At 48.1% G+C, this 16,953-nt stretch overlaps 7 protein-coding genes across 7 annotated transcripts; 1 reads left to right on the top strand and 6 right to left on the bottom strand.

Moving 5' to 3' along the window:
- Positions 1-49: 49 nt before the first annotated feature.
- N7446_009732 (uncharacterized protein) lies at positions 50-1,696 on the bottom strand (the record flags this gene model as incomplete). The annotated part of the gene is made up of 1 exon (XM_058518477.1): positions 50-1,696. The coding sequence occupies one exon, from the start codon at positions 1,694-1,696 to the stop codon at positions 50-52; it is 1,647 nt and encodes a 548-aa protein (XP_058369265.1).
- A 1,469-nt stretch (positions 1,697-3,165) lies between these two features.
- On the bottom strand, positions 3,166-4,755 carry N7446_009733 (uncharacterized protein; the record flags this gene model as incomplete). Its single annotated transcript, XM_058518478.1, has 3 exons — positions 3,166-4,324; positions 4,387-4,490; positions 4,546-4,755. 3 exons carry the CDS (start codon positions 4,753-4,755, stop codon positions 3,166-3,168), a joined length of 1,473 nt encoding a protein of 490 aa, XP_058369266.1.
- Positions 4,756-5,535: 780 nt separating this feature from the next.
- N7446_009734 (aspartate aminotransferase family protein) lies at positions 5,536-6,927 on the bottom strand (the record flags this gene model as incomplete). Its single annotated transcript, XM_058518479.1, has 1 exon — positions 5,536-6,927. The coding sequence occupies one exon, from the start codon at positions 6,925-6,927 to the stop codon at positions 5,536-5,538; it is 1,392 nt and encodes a 463-aa protein (XP_058369267.1).
- A 283-nt stretch (positions 6,928-7,210) lies between these two features.
- N7446_009735 (uncharacterized protein) lies at positions 7,211-9,309 on the bottom strand (the record flags this gene model as incomplete). Its single annotated transcript, XM_058518480.1, has 3 exons — positions 8,602-9,309; positions 8,097-8,534; positions 7,211-8,039 (listed from the first exon to the last, which is right to left on the bottom strand). The coding sequence occupies exons 1-3, from the start codon at positions 9,201-9,203 to the stop codon at positions 7,211-7,213; spliced, it is 1,869 nt and encodes a 622-aa protein (XP_058369268.1). The 5' UTR covers positions 9,204-9,309.
- Positions 9,310-10,409: 1,100 nt separating this feature from the next.
- On the top strand, positions 10,410-12,048 carry N7446_009736 (TauD/TfdA dioxygenase family protein; the record flags this gene model as incomplete). The annotated part of the gene is made up of 11 exons (XM_058518481.1): positions 10,410-10,770; positions 10,828-10,856; positions 10,913-10,921; positions 10,973-11,032; positions 11,091-11,133; positions 11,183-11,244; positions 11,300-11,390; positions 11,448-11,606; positions 11,662-11,761; positions 11,816-11,895; positions 11,963-12,048. 11 exons carry the CDS (start codon positions 10,410-10,412, stop codon positions 12,046-12,048), a joined length of 1,080 nt encoding a protein of 359 aa, XP_058369269.1.
- A 167-nt stretch (positions 12,049-12,215) lies between these two features.
- On the bottom strand, positions 12,216-14,407 carry N7446_009737 (uncharacterized protein; the record flags this gene model as incomplete). Its single annotated transcript, XM_058518482.1, has 14 exons — positions 12,216-12,379; positions 12,436-12,555; positions 12,605-12,679; positions 12,740-12,879; positions 12,935-13,076; positions 13,131-13,185; positions 13,238-13,407; positions 13,469-13,506; positions 13,568-13,633; positions 13,696-13,773; positions 13,827-13,873; positions 13,935-13,962; positions 14,028-14,121; positions 14,191-14,407. The coding sequence occupies 14 exons, from the start codon at positions 14,405-14,407 to the stop codon at positions 12,216-12,218; spliced, it is 1,434 nt and encodes a 477-aa protein (XP_058369270.1).
- Positions 14,408-14,996: 589 nt separating this feature from the next.
- On the bottom strand, positions 14,997-16,919 carry N7446_009738 (uncharacterized protein; the record flags this gene model as incomplete). The annotated part of the gene is made up of 1 exon (XM_058518483.1): positions 14,997-16,919. One exon carries the CDS (start codon positions 16,917-16,919, stop codon positions 14,997-14,999), a length of 1,923 nt encoding a protein of 640 aa, XP_058369271.1.
- Between the last annotated feature and the right edge of the window lie 34 nt (positions 16,920-16,953).

Genomic DNA, 16,953 nt, shown 5'->3' on the forward strand with positions numbered 1-16,953 from the left:
ATATACCCATGCTATAAGCTACCTACCGATTATGCTCTCTCAACTGACCCTATGACCACAAAACGTTGAACTTTTTGAGACCCTTTGTAGGCTCGGGCTCGGGCTCGGGGTGTTCCTGGCAGAGATAAAACTGAACAAAACCAGAAATCGGAATAGTCTCCAAAGGACGGATACTAGTCTTCTTCCAGAATTTGTAGCCAAAGTATAGCACCAGAATTATCGGAATATTGATGTAGGACGACATGAAAGTCTCAGTGCTCCAGTGGCCGTGTACAAATGTACTGTACCCACCAGTAAATAGTAAAAGGACGAACAACGTAAGCGATGCCCAGGTGGAGTAGGGCTGAAAAGGGGCCGCCCAAGGAAGATCCTTATATCGGTTGATCCCTTGTTTCTTGCACCCATAGTAAAATCGGAGGTATACAATGCAGATGATACCCCAATCCACTAAGGTAGAGACAGCTACAATATTTTGCAGCCACCTAAAAACTGTACTGGATGACTCGTCGAGCGACATATACCCCAAGATCATAAAAATTCCGAAAAGAATAACGGAAACATAAGGAACACCAAAGCGGTTTAACCGTTTGAAGACTGCGGGAGCATGTCCATGAGCTGCCATGCCAAAGAGAATCCGGGAGCCAAAAAGTATTTCCGAATTACCTGCAGACCAAGCCGAAGTAATTATGACAGCGTTAATAATCGACGGTATAGCTGCGATCCCAGCACGCTGGGCAGCAATAACAAATGGTGATTGAGAAGCTGTGGGATGAGTGGCAATCCCTTGAAGAAGATTTGGGTCGTTTGATGGGATGATCAAACCAACCATGAAAATTGACAAGACGTAGAAACCAAAGATTCTGACAAAAATGCGTTTTGTAGCCCGTGGAATTGAATGTCTTGGTGCCCTTGTCTCAGCTGCAGCAGCTGTGACATTCTGAATCCCTGAGTATGCATAGACTGCGTTGGAGAAAGATGTCCAGCAACCAAGAAATTGACCCAAAGAACCATGGATACCTAAATGTTGGACAAATGGCCCTGGGTTTCTCCAGTATCTGAATCCAATGGATTCACCATTCGGTCCTCCACCGCAGGTAACCACAAGAGCCATGATATTTAGCCCAATAATTAGTGCTATCTTCAGCATGGAGAAGAAATATTCGATCTCTCCATAGATTCTGATAAACACCAGTGGAGTAATAAGCATTAGCAGTCCAAATGTAGTAACCCATATTGCATTATTAATTGTACTCCAGAATTCAACCAACACCGCAGCAGCAACAATTTCTGTAGGAACGGATACCAAATATGAGTATGTCTGGTTCCACCCATCAGCAAAGGACATTGCAGGGTCGAAAAAATATTCTGCATATCGAACAACACCTCCACTAAGGGGCACTAGGGAACCCATCTCTCCCACAGCAAAGACAACACTGGAAACAGCGATGCCAGTAACCATATACCCAAGGAAGGCACCTAAAGGACCTGAAGTCGCAATTGCTTGGCCGGAGCTGAGAAACAAACCGGTTCCAATTGTTCCAGCTAATGCAATCATTTGGATATGGCGCTGGTGAAGGCCTTGATGGAAATGCTGTACTTCTCTGAAGGCGTTCCCAATGCTTTCAATATCGCCGTCAAGGATAGGATGGCTAGCAGCTTCTTCGAAATGGAGGCTCGAGTCTGCTCGTCTAGGCATGGTGCCAAAAATGCCATAAACGGAAACAGATATAGGTATATAGGTGAAATTATTAGGAATGGGTGTAAATAATTGATCGAGACCGTCAACAGTGAGAATCAATGAAGCCAGGAGCGCTTATCCCGAGAGTTTCTAACGAAGACGGGGAGGACCATCTGGCTGGAGAAGGTGTCTAGCTTTCGTGGATAGAGTTGAAGGCTGTCCTCTGGAAGTCAGTTGACCGCTGCCGGTTAGGTTGGAGTCCATTAGCGATACCTCATATATCAACCTAGTAGGTGATGTCATCTAGCTAGCTCTAACCATGGAATGAGCCGGTAACCACGAGGCATCTGGTAGAGATTGAACGTTCAGCACGTTCCAGACCGAATAACCGGGTTTTGTTAAACTCTCGAACGCTGGACGAGTAGTAGTGTGGCAAAAGAAGAGTGGTCCAGATCATGCTCTGTGAGATCCCCCTAAAAGTATAGCCGATAGAGTTATTTTAGCCGCGGTCTTCCCGGTTGACCACTGGGGAGGATAGGCAGCAAAGTTTATTTCCCACGGACCGTTGTTTTGGTTTCATAGGCCAGCTTGAGTAAAGGGCGAAGTAATACACGTACCGAATGAGCTGCTTCACGTTTGCAAAGGGAACCGGGATAATACGCCATTAGGAGGTAATTCAACAAAACACCCAAAATTGCTATGGCAAATTGACTTCGAGATAGCCATTTGACCATGTTATCTTAGATCATTGAAGACATTTAGATATGAGGGCAGTCAAACGGCCGGTTTCGTGAACCGCGTTTGATTTACATGCCCCGAGTTTGAATCAATGGATATCTCAACGGTCTCGGGATCCACCCATCTAGTAGTTGGCCGACCACCTGTGAAAGCCACCAAATACATTGTATATACAAAGAGAAAAGGACACCGGAAGTGATCTTATTTACCTCATGGATTTAGAGTACACCATCATCTTGAGTGCGCTTCCATACTATGGCATTCCCGCGAAGCTGGGGTTGCGTTAATGGTACTTGTCGAGTGCCGTAGTCGGAATGGATAAATAAGGAGATACGCGCCCACGTTCGGAGACTAGGAGCAGGCTTCCTGTTCTCCATCCTTGCCCTGAGCCCCGTGAGGTATATTTTGTGCTTCCCACTGGCGATGTGCAGTACCTCTCCATGGTGTTGGGGCCCAGTAGTCGATGGTCATAAATCGATAACCGAGGAAGCTAAGACACGCAGAAAATGTATTCAATACCTTGTTCCTCTTAGTTCGCAACAGCATCCTATGTTGAGCTTTACCATATGCACTCGTAAGACGAATAACAAATATTTTAGGCATAGAAATGTAAATACAACTGAAATGACTGCTCCTAAGTAGGGAGATTTGGCGATTAACTTATTCATATCTTTATAGCTGCAAATGACTGCCCAGCAGTAGTAGCCTAGTTAACCACCATCGACCTCTCGAGGGGCATCAAAACACACTCAATATGCGTAAAGAACATCGCTGCCTGCACCGGGAAGATCCCCTTGGTTAATCTTTCGGTTTGTACTCTTCAACCACCACCTCAACACCCAAGCACTCGCAACAGTGGCAAACCCAAAAGCAGCATTGGACGCCATGCCAGTCAAGTAACGAGGGCCATCACTCTTCGGATAGAGATAAGCGGTATAAATATAAGACGCATTAGCCACAACATTGATAAACCCAAGCGAAGCAGCCTTCTTCTCAGGCGTCTGACCCAACGTCGCAGAAACCCAACCCAGAATCACCGAGTTAACAGCATACGCACCGCTAGCAAAGAGAAAGCAAGACACGTATCTAGCACCCGTATTCAAAGTCACACAGGATATAACGAAGCCCACAACAGCAACACCCATCGAGATGGTGATATGCCACGTCCGCTCATTATACCGTCCAGATGTAATACCGATGATCACACAGCTGATACCGGACACGATATATGGAGGACAGGTCAGGACTAGAGTGATAGTACTGTTGAACCCGAGACTACCAATAACAGTCGGGAAGAAATTGTTGAACGAGCACGCGCTCAGATGCATATTCTGCATGAAGGCCAAGAGAAATAAGCGCGGGTCACACATCGCCTGTTTCAAGCCTGCTAGTGCGCCCTTGGATTCTTCGCTGTTGACTGTATCTTTTTGAATGCGGTCGTGGGCGAGTTGGCGTTCCTCTGGGGTAAGCCAGCGGGTTGTCAATGGATGATCTGGGAGCATGAAGATGCCCAAACCAGCGATCCCGAATGTAACTGCGCCCTCGATGATGAATAGCCATTGCCATCCCTTTAACCCGAGGTTCTTGTCTAGGGTTGCGAATGTCGCGGCCGCGATCAGGCCGGCGACGGCTGTGGCGATTATATTTCCTGAGTAAAGGATTGAGATGCGCAGGGCTATTTCTTTCCGTGTGTAGAAGAGGGACAGGAGGAATAGGGCGCCTGGGTAAAAGGGAGCTTCGGTTACGCCGAGGAAAAATCGGACGAGGACGAGACTGGTGTAGTTCTTTGTTAGAGCTGTGCAGGCGGATACTATGGCCCAGCTGGCCATGCAAATGCTCATGTAGAGGGATGGTCGGACTTTCTTTGAGGACATGAGCATATTGGATGGAATTTGCATTAGTAGGTAGCTGGTAAATAATGGCGGATTAGCTTGGAGATTTTTGGGTAATGTTGTTGGCTTTATTCGTACCCAACGAACAGGATCGAGATGCAAGTGTTGTACTGCGTTCCAACTAAGCCGAGGTCCTCCTCGAGGTTATTCAGGCGTGCATTGGCAATAGCATTGCGATCAATCTTGAGTTCTTGCGTTAGACAGAAATATTTTTGAAGGCATGGACGCTTTACTCACGTAGTTCAAGAAGTACATGGCCCACATAATAGGCATGAATCTCATGTCCAGCTTGCGAACTAGTTTGATCTCCAGTGGATCAGTCTTGGCTGTAGCACCGGAGTAATCTCCCTGGCCCTTTTCATCGGCTAGCTTGAGCGGGCCGACATCCTCAATGTGGGTGTCGTTCGACTCTTTCTCTCTGGTAGCAAGGTCTGAAGCCTTCTTCATTTTCTCAGAAAAGAGTGGTATGGTCTCAAACGTTGTCTCTGTCGGATCTAAAATCGATTCAAAGGGAGAGATAAGTAGCTCCACGAGAGGAATATAATGGCGATACTCTGCCCGGTGTATGGAATGAACAGGCAGATGTAAAGTATGCAACCAGCGAGTCAAGGGCATTTATAACTGATAATCCTGGAGCAGAGCGGATGAAGAGACCCCGGTTCCTCGTCCTGCTCCCCTAAAATAAGGCCTTAAAAATGCGTTCTCATTGGAAAGTGTAGTGATGAGATTGAGCGCCAAGAAGCCAAGAATTTAGCGCAACTAATCCGCACCATGTACTCTAGATTCCGCTGGTGAACCTGTCTTCTCCAGATTTCCCCCCGCAACTTGACTGGTTGGAGTCCGGGGTAGCAAAGGCCGGAAATAACTGGATGGTCAGAGAATAAAGCTTGTTCCAGAGCAAATTAAGCGGAGTAATGCTTCAGGATACCCTGGTGTGGATTAGTGTTATCCTCCCTTCGGCTCCGCGCTCCTCGCGGACTATGTCAAGGCCGTGAGAGTCCTTGTCCGGTTTTTGATATGTCCGCCCCAGCACAGCAACTTTAAATCAATGGGACAATGTAATAAGAGGGTTACCCACAAGTTTTATGTGAATACGTCCAGTTAGACAACGATGTATTGAGTGATGTAACATTCTTTCTAGAACAGAAATATCCTCCGTCGATCAAGGTGGGCATAGATCGTGGGACTAAAGAATAATAACTTCACTTGTCTTCAGTCAGGCAAAAGTCACAGCGGCATTGTACCCGAAGTCATAGCAAAAGCCTCTTCCAAGATCTTCAAGCCACTCAGCAGTTGATCCTCAGTAATAGTGATTGGAGGAGCAATTCGAAACACGCCTCCAAAGCTGGGATGGCTGCTAAGGTTGGCCCACAAGCCTAGCTCATAGGCACGATCACCGATGGTCTTACCCAAAGCCAAAGCAGGTGTCTTCGTCTCTCGATCCTCAACAATCTCGACACCGGCCATAAGACCTCGTCCACGAATATCACCAATGCATCCGTACTTATCCTTCAAGCTGTTTAGCTGATCATGAAGTATCTTGCCCATTGCGCGTGAATGTTCAACCAAGTTATCGCGCACAACAATCTCAAGAACTTTGTCACCAACAGCTGCGGGGAGGGGATCATTAATGTGGGTAGTATAAAAGCAGAACTCTCGCTCGACGCAAACGCGCTCAATCTCAGCGCTAGTGACAACGGCACTCAGCGGCAGTCCATTACCAAGCGTCTTGCTAAGCGTCAGGATATCAGGCACAACATTTTCGTGGTTGATAGCCATCAAATCACCGCATCGACCGACACCTGTCTGCGCCTCATCAACGATCAAAAGCATACCACGCTTCTCGCATTCTCGCTTCAGAGCGGTAAGATATCCCGGTGGCAGGACATGCATACCACCCGATGACTGGATACACTCAACAATACAGGCCGCCAGCGATCCGCACGATTGCATATCGATCATCCGCCAACCATATTCCATCTCCGCTTCCCAGTCATAGGATCCATCAGCTCGGCGGAAGATAGAGCGATACCCGTTTGGTGGCGGGAGCATCAGCATCCCCGGCATCAGGGGTCCCTGACCTTTGCGACCGAAGTGATATTGAGCGCCTAGTGCTTGGGCGGTCACGCCGTGCCAGCTGGCACCCAAGCCGACGATTTCGAATTTTCCGGTGTATATTTTGGCCATTTTGATAGCGGCTTCGTTACTTTCTCCTCCGGTTGACAGGAAAAATGCTTTGTCGAGGCCCGCGGGGAGTAGATTGCAGAGGCGTTCGCCGAGACTGATTACTGGAGGCGAGACCATGCCTGAGAAGAGGTGGTCCAGGGAGGCTGCGTGGTCTGCGATTGTTTTCACGATTTCTGGATGGCCGTGCCCGAGGAGACAGGACATTTGTCCTGACGTAAAGTCTAGCACTTTGTGCCCGGATGCTGTGTAGACGTATAGGCCTTTGCTGCCACAGATAACATCTTTGTTGAATTCTGTTCCGTATTTCAAGAGGTATCTGCTTGTTTTTTCTTGAAGAACTTGTTGGTTGACGTTGTTGTATAAGAGGAGGCCGTTATCTTCGTTTGAGGTGGTTGTAGTAACCTTGTTATCGCTATTGATGCTGGGTGCCATTTGGGCTGTAGTGTGTAGGAGATGATGATGTGTCCGGTTACTTGCAACCTTTCATTCAATGTGACCTGGTCTCTTTAGTATCTTATCAGTTGAGTTCTGACCTCCAACCACATTGCAACATGGGTTGCTGCTGCTTTTTCGCCGCGGAGCCGCGGCCAACTTGAGACCCACTTATACAGATCCCGAGGACATTCCATTATTGAATCGATTTTGTTGGCATGTATAGATGGGCAAACCTAAGGTAGTATGTATATTCATGTAATCATTCCGTGCTACATTCGGTCTATATACTTTGCAACGTATCCCAAATGCTTGGGAACATGTCATCCACAAACGACATATCCGGCATGAAATGCTGACTTAACTCGGCATGTGTTACATCAGAAGTATCGGCTGGTGGTCCCGATCTCAACAGCTTCTCAATGACTTCCGAATGTTGGGCTAAACAGATATCAGCGAGGTCCCACCCAAAGTTCTTCTGGTGCGATCGCAAAGATGCTAAGAAGTCATTCGCCATCCGAAGCGAGGTACTTTGTGATAGACCGGCCGCCTGCTCTGTCTCCAATGCGCAACGAATCAAGAATGTCACAGTTGATGAAAATGTGAATGCGACAACAGGAAGCCAAAAGTCTCCCAATTGTGCTTCGCCTAGTTCCTGGACCAAAAACACAATGTCTTCTGCGGTTCTGCGGGCCTCCATGATGCGATTCGCCATCTGCTCTCCACTGGGAACTTCTGACCGTCTTTCTCGATCTAGGTCGATTCGTCGGAGGAGAAGACATGTTGCTAAATATGCTAGACGCAGATTTGAGGCTCCGGGGGTCTCGAGGTTCGAGCCCCGAATGACAATCCTGCGGATATTCCCAGTGAGTGAATCAACCCATTTATTCAACTCCAACTCAAGATTCCTGGTTGGATGGTCTGCGGCAATATGAATGTTGTAAACGTGCTCCAGACAGAGATCCAACACTTCCGTTAGGCGCATGAGCTCAATAAACACCGCATTGGCTTCGCTGTCTCGCTCTGAGCCCGATAGATATTCAGGCATTGGTAGGGGCACGTCATATTGGGATCTTCTGATGTGAGGAGGTGTGCCATATGCGAGGCTGGACCTGTGCAATCAAAAATATTAATATTTCCCACGTCGATCAGAGCTTGTAAATACTCACCAGCGGTCATGAAGCAATATAGACCACCATATCCTCATTCTCAAATATTTCTCGGCTTTTGGAATGTCCCATGGCAGGGGATTCCGATTTAATCCCAAAGAATGACACAAAGCAGTCGCCGAAGCAAGCCTGACACCATTGCCTGTCATTGATGTCGTTGGGCGGCCACCTACATCAAGTAAAATGGCTTTGATTGTCGATATTCCAGCAGAGGCGTGCAGCTCAGAGTACGATGCTTCAATGGCAAGATTCCAGACAAAACGAACGTCCGGACACCTTTCGTATGACAGAAGAGGATCGTGTTGCCAGAATGTTAGCATGTGGGCATACAGACATGCTAGCAACGCCGGTGAGATGCGATGTCTAGCACTTGTATACTGTGCTCGGAATGACTTCTCGTCAAGTAGGGGCATACAAGGGTTGATCTTCTTCAGATACCTAGAAAACGTCGTGAGTTTCGATGAGTCCCGGAATAGCGCGGAGACAAGGAGTGGTGTAGACTAACAGATCAATAAGATGCGGACCCCATGGTTCGACGAGCTTTTCAATAACCTGCAACTTATGAAGTGCCGGGTTGGAATTCCAAGTCAGACCGAATGGTCTTTTCTGTACTTTTGTAAAGATCACAGGAGACGAGGAGCTGCCAGGCTCAACGGGACGAATCTCACGAATTCCTTGTCCACCTGAAATGTTTGAGAGATAATCAGCCAAGATGTGATTATCACCAGTCACCGCCGGCCCAAGAATGTGCGGATTGTCGTCTTCAGCTTCAAGAGACAAAGGTGTATCCTGATCGCTTTGTTCCTGTGTTGGAATTGGGAACTGAGGTGAAGCTGCCACAAGAGGGGATATGCCCAGCGATTGAGCAGATGCAGCAGGTGCTCTTAATGATGGAGGTGGTAGCACTGGAGCAACCTTCGATGCACGCCGCTTTTGGGGTGTCCTTTTTGCTCTGCCGTCAGGAAATGAACATTCCGTGCCATGGACACGGCACATGAGACAGTCCTCTGAGTGAGGCTCAATCTTACATCGCGATTTCCTGCGGCGGCAAGGTATACATGCAGGCTTCGTGTGGGACCGATAAGGCCTCTCATCTCCACTTTCCATGTTGATTCGATATGCACAGATCGAGGCAAGTGTCCGCGGGGTTTCTCGGCGAAGCTCGGGGCGATACACGGGTATGGTTGTGGCTCCCTATGTAAGGGAAGATAACGGCGTCTCCTCACCGAATCACTGTTGTAGCGAGCCCATGTGGCGGATATGCAGCTAGCTATGCTGGGATGTGAGAGGTCGACTTGGGAAATTCCGCGGCGCGGGGAAGAGGAAGTGAAAAAGTGGGCCTCGATGTGGGTCTCTACTTCTAAAGTTGCCGCATAGTCTAAATCTATGCCAACAGGTCTTCTATAGAGAGATTCCTGGCTTTTCTGGTCATTGCGGCAAGGTACAATATTATACGAGTAAGCGTACAAGGCCATAGTGAGCTGTCCGGTAAAGAAATGATCCGGTTGATCCTTAGTATCGCAGTCTTACGCAGACATAGTTACGGCTGCCGTAGCCATCTGCATCCAAACCAACCGCGTCAGGATGACTAGAAAGAAACACCGGTAAAAGAGAAGAGGGAAAGGAAAAAGAATATGGACAATAAAGGAAGGCACCCCACCGGGATCTACCGGGGCGATCTCCAGGAATCGGACCCGCGTTCTCTCTGCACGGAACGGCCTAACACATTTAACTGTAGTGATTTAACACTAAGTTACGTATGTTCGAAAGTAAGGGTGTAAATTTGATGATGATTGGTTTTTTGCATTCACCCAATTACTACTACCGTCACCTGTCTATACGTATCACGTGCTGTCGTACGGATTGTCCCCCGCGTAAACTGGTAACTAAGTTGATCTCTAGGACTATTTAGCCTGCGCTCCTTCATAGAGAATCATGAATTTTTTTGAATCCTCTTAACCCTCTCTCCTCCGTAGGAGTCCTCAATCTATCATATGCATTGTTTCACAAGCTCATTGTCTATCCACTAAAATGACATCCTTAACCTGGGGATGTTTGAGCAGTGTATTGCGTGAGTATACCCAACATCTTCGACATGACAATTGATAAAACTCAAAAGACTTGGAGGCAAAAATTCCGATGCTATTGGGCCATCGATGTGAGATTGAGTCTATGGCGTTTTGACGCAATCGCTACCGAGTATGAGCTGACCGGGACATAAATACCTGTCAACACCATTCCATTTCAACTACCTTCAGAAAATATTATTATTGTTACCAAGTTCATAATAATTCCATTATCAAGGTTTTGAATATGGCTCAGTTAGAAGCGCGAAAGCATATATCCCCGGACTCCGGCTTCCCAATCACCCTCCATCCCCATTTCAACGACAAGATCAAGAATCACGTCCCTCCGGAGCCACTTCGCGAACCATTTACTCCGCCTACAGACCGAGCCTTTTTCGCGGACCCAGAGAAGAAAGCATTGTTTTCTGTGGCAAAGCAAGTGGATTTGACCGAGTCACTTGGAACAGTCCTAGAAAATGTCCAGTTATCCCAGTTAAATGGCACCCAGCTTGATGAGTTGGCACTTCTTGTTAATGAACGGGGAGTTGTCTTCTTTCGTGATCAGGATCTTGATACGGAGAAGCAGGTTGAATTATTTCAACACTATGGTGGGAACACCGGATACCAATAGTCGGTGGCTCAAATTAATTTTGATATGCATACAGGAATCCTGGATAGACACCCTGCTCAAAAGGTAACTTGAGCTGTTCCCGCCCGTGATCATATGTTCAATCTAGTAACAGACATTAGGACCAAAAAGTACATGCCTTGCCCTGCCGATCACTTTTTTTGTTGCTAACCGCAGAAAAGTTCGTCAATATCCAAGGAAGTCGCGAGGATCATCGGAAAATCCTTAGTTATACCCCATGGGTAAGAGGGGTCTAGCGTGGTTAAAGATTGATTAACTAACAAAACCCTTTCCTCCTAGGCTAGTGGAGATTTCCACGCCGATACATCTTTTGAGATCAACCGTATGTCCTGAAGAGAATCGTTAGTATTGAATACTAAAATGAGTTCAAGCTCCCTCATATTCTCTCCTGAGAATGGAAGAACACCCCGAAGTCGGAGGTGACACAGCCTGGGTGAGCAATCAACCAATTACTGTAGTCAATCATTAGCGCTGAAACATGTTTCTAGGTCTCTCAATATGGCCTTTATGACACCTTAAGTGATGCATACAAAAGATTCCTCGATAGTCTCCATGCCGTGCATACGTCACGATTGCAGTGTCAGCTCTCAAAAAAAGTCCCATACCTAGAGACCTTTAGACTCACTATGTGCATAGATGATACGATCCTGGACTTGTGGGGCGCCGGTCCCAATCGCCCTCCAATCGATACCCATCACCCTGCCGTGCGAACACACCCAGTCACGAAACTCAAGGCACTGAACGTAAATCCGGGTTTCGTGACTGGCTTTGCGGAGCTTAAGAAAGTGGAATCTGGTCAGTAAATTCTTCTGTCAATGAGCTTGGCCAGACTGACGAGAGGTGCACTTAGATAAGGTTCTCGATTTTCTGGCATATCACATCCACTCGGCGGATGATCATTATGTTCGTTGGAAGTGGGCTGTTGGCAGTGTGGCTATGTGGGATAATCGGTATTTACACACAACGGACCAATTGGTGATTATGTTTTGCTCATGCTTGCTTAGGTGTACTCTCCATCGAGTCATCCCTGGTACCTACAAGGGACTGAGACGAGGTATCAGAACTACTGTTTTTGGAGAACAGCGTGAGTCTTCAGCCTTTCATTAAGTCATAACTTATGATTTGGACACTAATCTTAAGTTCTCCTACAGCCTACTTTGATCCAGAAAGCGAGAGTCGGGTGGCTCGCAAACTGCGTGAGGAAATTGAGGATGGCAAAATAAGCCATCTTACATAGGATGTGAACTTTTGCGAATGCTAGAATGAGGCCAATCTCAGAAGATCTAGGAGCACAAGTTGAATGTGATTCTTATTGTTGAATACTCGCTCCTTATTATCATTACATCTGAGCTACGAATCGATCGTAGATCGAGAGAATTTTTCGGCCCCGCCTTTGCTCCCTCATTACTTAGTGGCAATAGCCTCACTCGCAACATATGCTTCCTTCTCCATCAGACTGCCTGTATTCTGCTCCTCGTCCTTGCAATGAGACAACTGGGCAGCCTCCTTATCATGCTCAATGGGGTTGTGATCCCGAACAACGAGCCAAGTAGGCCAGACCGCGAGACCTATAGCAAAAGAATTAGCATTTCATTCGAGCGTACACTTGATTGGAATCACCCACCAAGGAGTATCGTGTTGACGGCAAGTGGGACTCTGCCACCATGCCATTCCCGAGTGTTGATGCCGAAAGAAATAGCTTGAGAGAAACTTTCTTGTCCCCGGAGAATACCGGAGAATCGAGCTAGATCATATAAGTAACCTGGAAATACACTGTCGAGTCCTCAACTTACAAAGTTCAGAAATATTGTCAGTCATGGTAGACAGAAGATAGTAGAGGAAGTTCTGCGCGGCCTGTTGAGAGAAACCTAAAACAAGACTGATTAGCTTTGGGTCAAAATATGTGCGTACTTTATTAGGGGGCTCACTCCACAACATGACAACGAAGAAGCCCTCGACAAATCCTTTGTCGGCCCAGTCCAGCATAGGAGGGTTCTTGGTGTACTTTTCTTGTACGACCCAGCAGTACACCCAGGCGATGACGTGGACGACAACCACATAGAAGAAACTGGTTCTCCGTTAGCTATCCCTTGTTTCTGACACAAAATGTCTGGCCACCCTACCTGTACTTGAGTCTGTTCTTGATTGAGATCCCGCTGTAGTCCAAGAATCTGCTAATAATTCCCGAAGAGATCAAGTTTGAGAAGTTACCAACGAATCCGATTAGGGCGCGAGCTCGAACGCCAAAGTAGTAGGTTTGGAAATCTGCATCATCGCATTAGCGATGTAAATATCTAATTGGAGATTATGCGAACCTACTTCCGACGTATTGGTTGAAGTACGCAGCCCAGAAAGCAGGCAGCAGCAAAATGATCTACTAAAGTCAGTCCCATATACCCCATTTCCATGGCTTGAATGTACCGTACCTCTTTCCTCTTGCAGACCTTCCAGAGCTCGACCATTTCAGCACGCCATGAACCTTGAATAACAATCTTGACCTTGCTTCCGTCGGTACGCTGTACCTTCTCAGGTGGTGATAAGAACACAGCCAGGGGAACTGAGAGGCATTGAAGCGCGACAAAAATAAGGTATGTTTCTGATTTCAATGGTTAGAGGATCCATGCTCAGATATTCAACGTCATTTCTGGAGAACATACGGTATCCAACCTTTCCCTTGCGGTGGGCATCTCCTGAACTGGTTGAATTGTCAGCAAAGTTCCTTCAATACCATTCTATACCGGTATAGCCAAACATACTGATTCAACCCAAGGACAATAGCACCGCCCAGCAACGGGCCTCCAGTACGGAACCACAGCCAGATACTTGTTAAGTTAGCAAGATGATCATCCATAATCAGGAATTCTAGCAGAGAAAAAAGACTGACTTCATGTATTTGCCTCTTTTTGTTGGCTCGGGATATCCCAAAGCAACGGCGCCCTCAGAAGCCCAGAATAGACCGGCACTATATATACTGGTTAGTAATTACTTCTGTACTGGCACGGAGATCAGACTCACGAAATTCCACAGGCTACTGATCCAACGAGAACAAACCACACATTGCCCTATATGTAAATGATCAGTATCAATCCTGAAGTCGTGTAAATCCTCCACCGAATAGCATACATAGCGGTTATTCGTATACAAAGCAGCCCTAGAATATAGGTTAGCCATGCCATTCAATCCACAGTCTCATGCAACTTAGAGCATAGTACTCACGAATATATCGGATATCCCACGGCACCAAGCATCAAAGTCCAATTCAACCCAATACGATTGGCAATTGGGCCACCGAAAAGACACAAAAAGCCCACTATAGATGAAAAGTCAGTACGGTGCAATTGCAAAAGCCTCTTCGAGCAACAAGGAAAGAGCCACGTACTCAGACCAAATACTAACGCATTCGCTGCGTTAATCAAGAACGGTGACTGCGCGCCTCCTGCACCCAAGGAATTCATGGCATTCCATAAGCCGGGGGCCATAAAGCCCACACCACCAATGATACATGCATTGAACAGGGTCGAGCGATACCACACTCGTTTTTCATCTTGGGGGGCAATATGCTCGGAGGATACCGAGGGAGAACTTTGTTCGGTCATGCTTTAGTTTATCGGTTAAGGTTGAGACGGGCGTAATAACCCTATTATAACCTTCGTCTCAAGCCACTGACAACAAACTGAAGAAAAGATTTTGGAGGAACAGGTGGCAGACGAACAGTTAGTTATAAAGGATTCTAGCTATGATCCCGAAATGCTACTGTATCCCAAACTTCACGTTTCCTCATGTCACCCGGGCCTATCCTAATCAATTCGCAAGATTGCGTGCTTTGAGGTTTTACAGATCTAATCCCCTTTCCGGTCTAGTCTGCCTCTATCGGCTATATGCCAAGCCTGTTTAAACAAGAGTGGCCAATTAGCAGCCGTGTGGGCGGATATATGTGGAGACTTGGCTGGTGAGCTAAAAAACCGTCAGTTGCCGCCATCGCGAATAGGGACTAACGCTGGCAGATTTTTTGCTGCATGGGTTCGGTTATAACCGCTCTAGAATGGGATTGCTCATACAAAAAGAAACTGAGCAAGGAACTAACGAGAGTGGGAAGGTGAAGACCAGGTTACAGAGAACAAGAGAAATTTGTATTATCACATCAAAAAGTCGTTATGTTTCACATCAGGCGTCACAGAGTCAAGCTTAGTTTCCGGCGACCTCCTTCACGGCGGCGATGATATCGGCGGGACCAAGACCCTGGGAGTTGACCTGCTCGTACAGACCACCACAGCCTTCCTTGACGGCACCAATGGACTTGAACTTGGGGCTGAGCTTGCGCTCAAGGAGTTGGGTACCAATGCGGGAGCCGAGACCGGTCTTCTGAGCGATGGACTCGACAACCAGGACGAAGGGGGAGGAGCCGTACACCCTGATGGCATCCTCATCGACAATGTTGAGAGTGGGCTTGTTGATCAGACCAACATCGAGACCCTGTTCGCGCAGGTTCTCGACGGCATCGAGCGAGCGGTAGAGCATGTCACCATACGAGACGACGTAACCGGCGGAACCCTTGCGAATGACTTCTTCCTTGCCGGGGACGAACTTATAGCCCTCGCCGAAGAGCTTCTGGTCTGTGCCCTCCTTCAGGATGTAAGGGACCTTGGAGCGGGTGGAGAAGATGAAACGCATGCCCTTGTTCCAGAAGACTTCGTTGACGACGGCTTTCATCTGCTCGCCGTCGGCGGGGAAGTACAGCGAGGTCATAGGGGCATCCATGAGGCCGTTGTCGGCGAAGAAGTGGTTCAGACCGAAGTGGCAGGTGTTGTCGGCCATCTCGTCGACGCCACTGTGGGAGAAGTGGGACAGCACGGTACAGTCGTTCAGACGGGCCATGGTGATCTCGGAGACACACATCTCCAGGAAAGCGGAGAAGGTAGAGAAGACACCCTGGCGCTCGCCATTGCTGCCGAAACCGAAACCAGCGGCGGCGGAGAAGTTACCACGCTCCATTACACCGGAGGCAACAAAGGACTCGGGGTGCTTAGCACCGATGGACTTAAGACCAGTGGAGCCAGCCAAGTCAGAGTCGATGACCATCACGCGGCGCTTGGCCTCTTCCTTGCTGAGACCGTCAAGGATGCCGTTGACGGCGTCACCGAAGATGGTACGGTTGCTTCCCTTGTCCTTGGTGCAACCCTTGTAGGTGTGAGGGTTCGTGCCAGGCTTGATCTCATCATAGAAAGCGAGCTGCTCCTTGCTGTATCCACGCTTAGTGAGGTACTTGCGGGCAATATCAACGGTGATGACATCGTGGGCATGGCACTCGCCCTCAATGCCCTCAATGCCTGCGGCCATAACGCGGTCGACGACAACAGCGGCGGGACCGTTGTAGTTGATAACCTCGCACATGGCGCCGTACAGGGAGTCCACATTCTCACCCTCGGCGCGGACAACCTTCAGACCGTGTCCATTAAGGGTACGGGCGATGTCGTAGCCCTTGAGGTACTCTGATGGATGGCCGGCAATTGTGACATCGTTGTTATCGATAAAGAGCTTGACGTTAAGGTTCTGGGCGACAGCAAGGCGGGCAGCCTCGGCGTCGTTCCCTTCCTGTTGGGAACCATCAGATCCCAACAAGATGACATTCTTGTCCTTGTTGGCCATAGCAATACCGTTAACCAGGCCCCACATGTGACCAAGACGGCCGGAGCTGAACTTGATACCAGGTGTTAAGCCGAATTCGGGGTGGCCTGGGAGGCGCGAGTTGGCGTCACGGTAGTTCAGGAGGTGATCGGGCTCGATCTTGCCGTCCATTGCGGCCAGCAGGTATTGTGTGGCGACACGATGACCGGCCTCATCGTAAAGAGCATCAACCCATTTGTTGGGGTTGGCGTTAATGAAAGCAAGCAGGATGCAGACTTCGGGGGCGGTATCGAAGGGGCCTCCAGTGTGACCAGACACACCACGGGCGGCGCCAGTGGCCGTGAAGGCAATCAGGGCATCTCTGAAGACATTAATGTTGTGAAGCAGATCGCTCTTCTGCTCAGCCGACAGCGTGGTGGACTTGGGGTCCAGCTTCAGTTGCTTGAACTGCTTGAGATCAACAGGGAACTTGTGGCCGCTCATTTTTACAATATTTCAAAGATTGAAGATAGTGAGA

This window comes from Penicillium canescens, assembly GCF_028828765.1.
Source record: "Penicillium canescens strain IBT 15451 chromosome Unknown utg000006l_segment0_segment0, whole genome shotgun sequence".
NCBI lineage: Eukaryota > Fungi > Ascomycota > Eurotiomycetes > Eurotiales > Aspergillaceae > Penicillium > Penicillium canescens.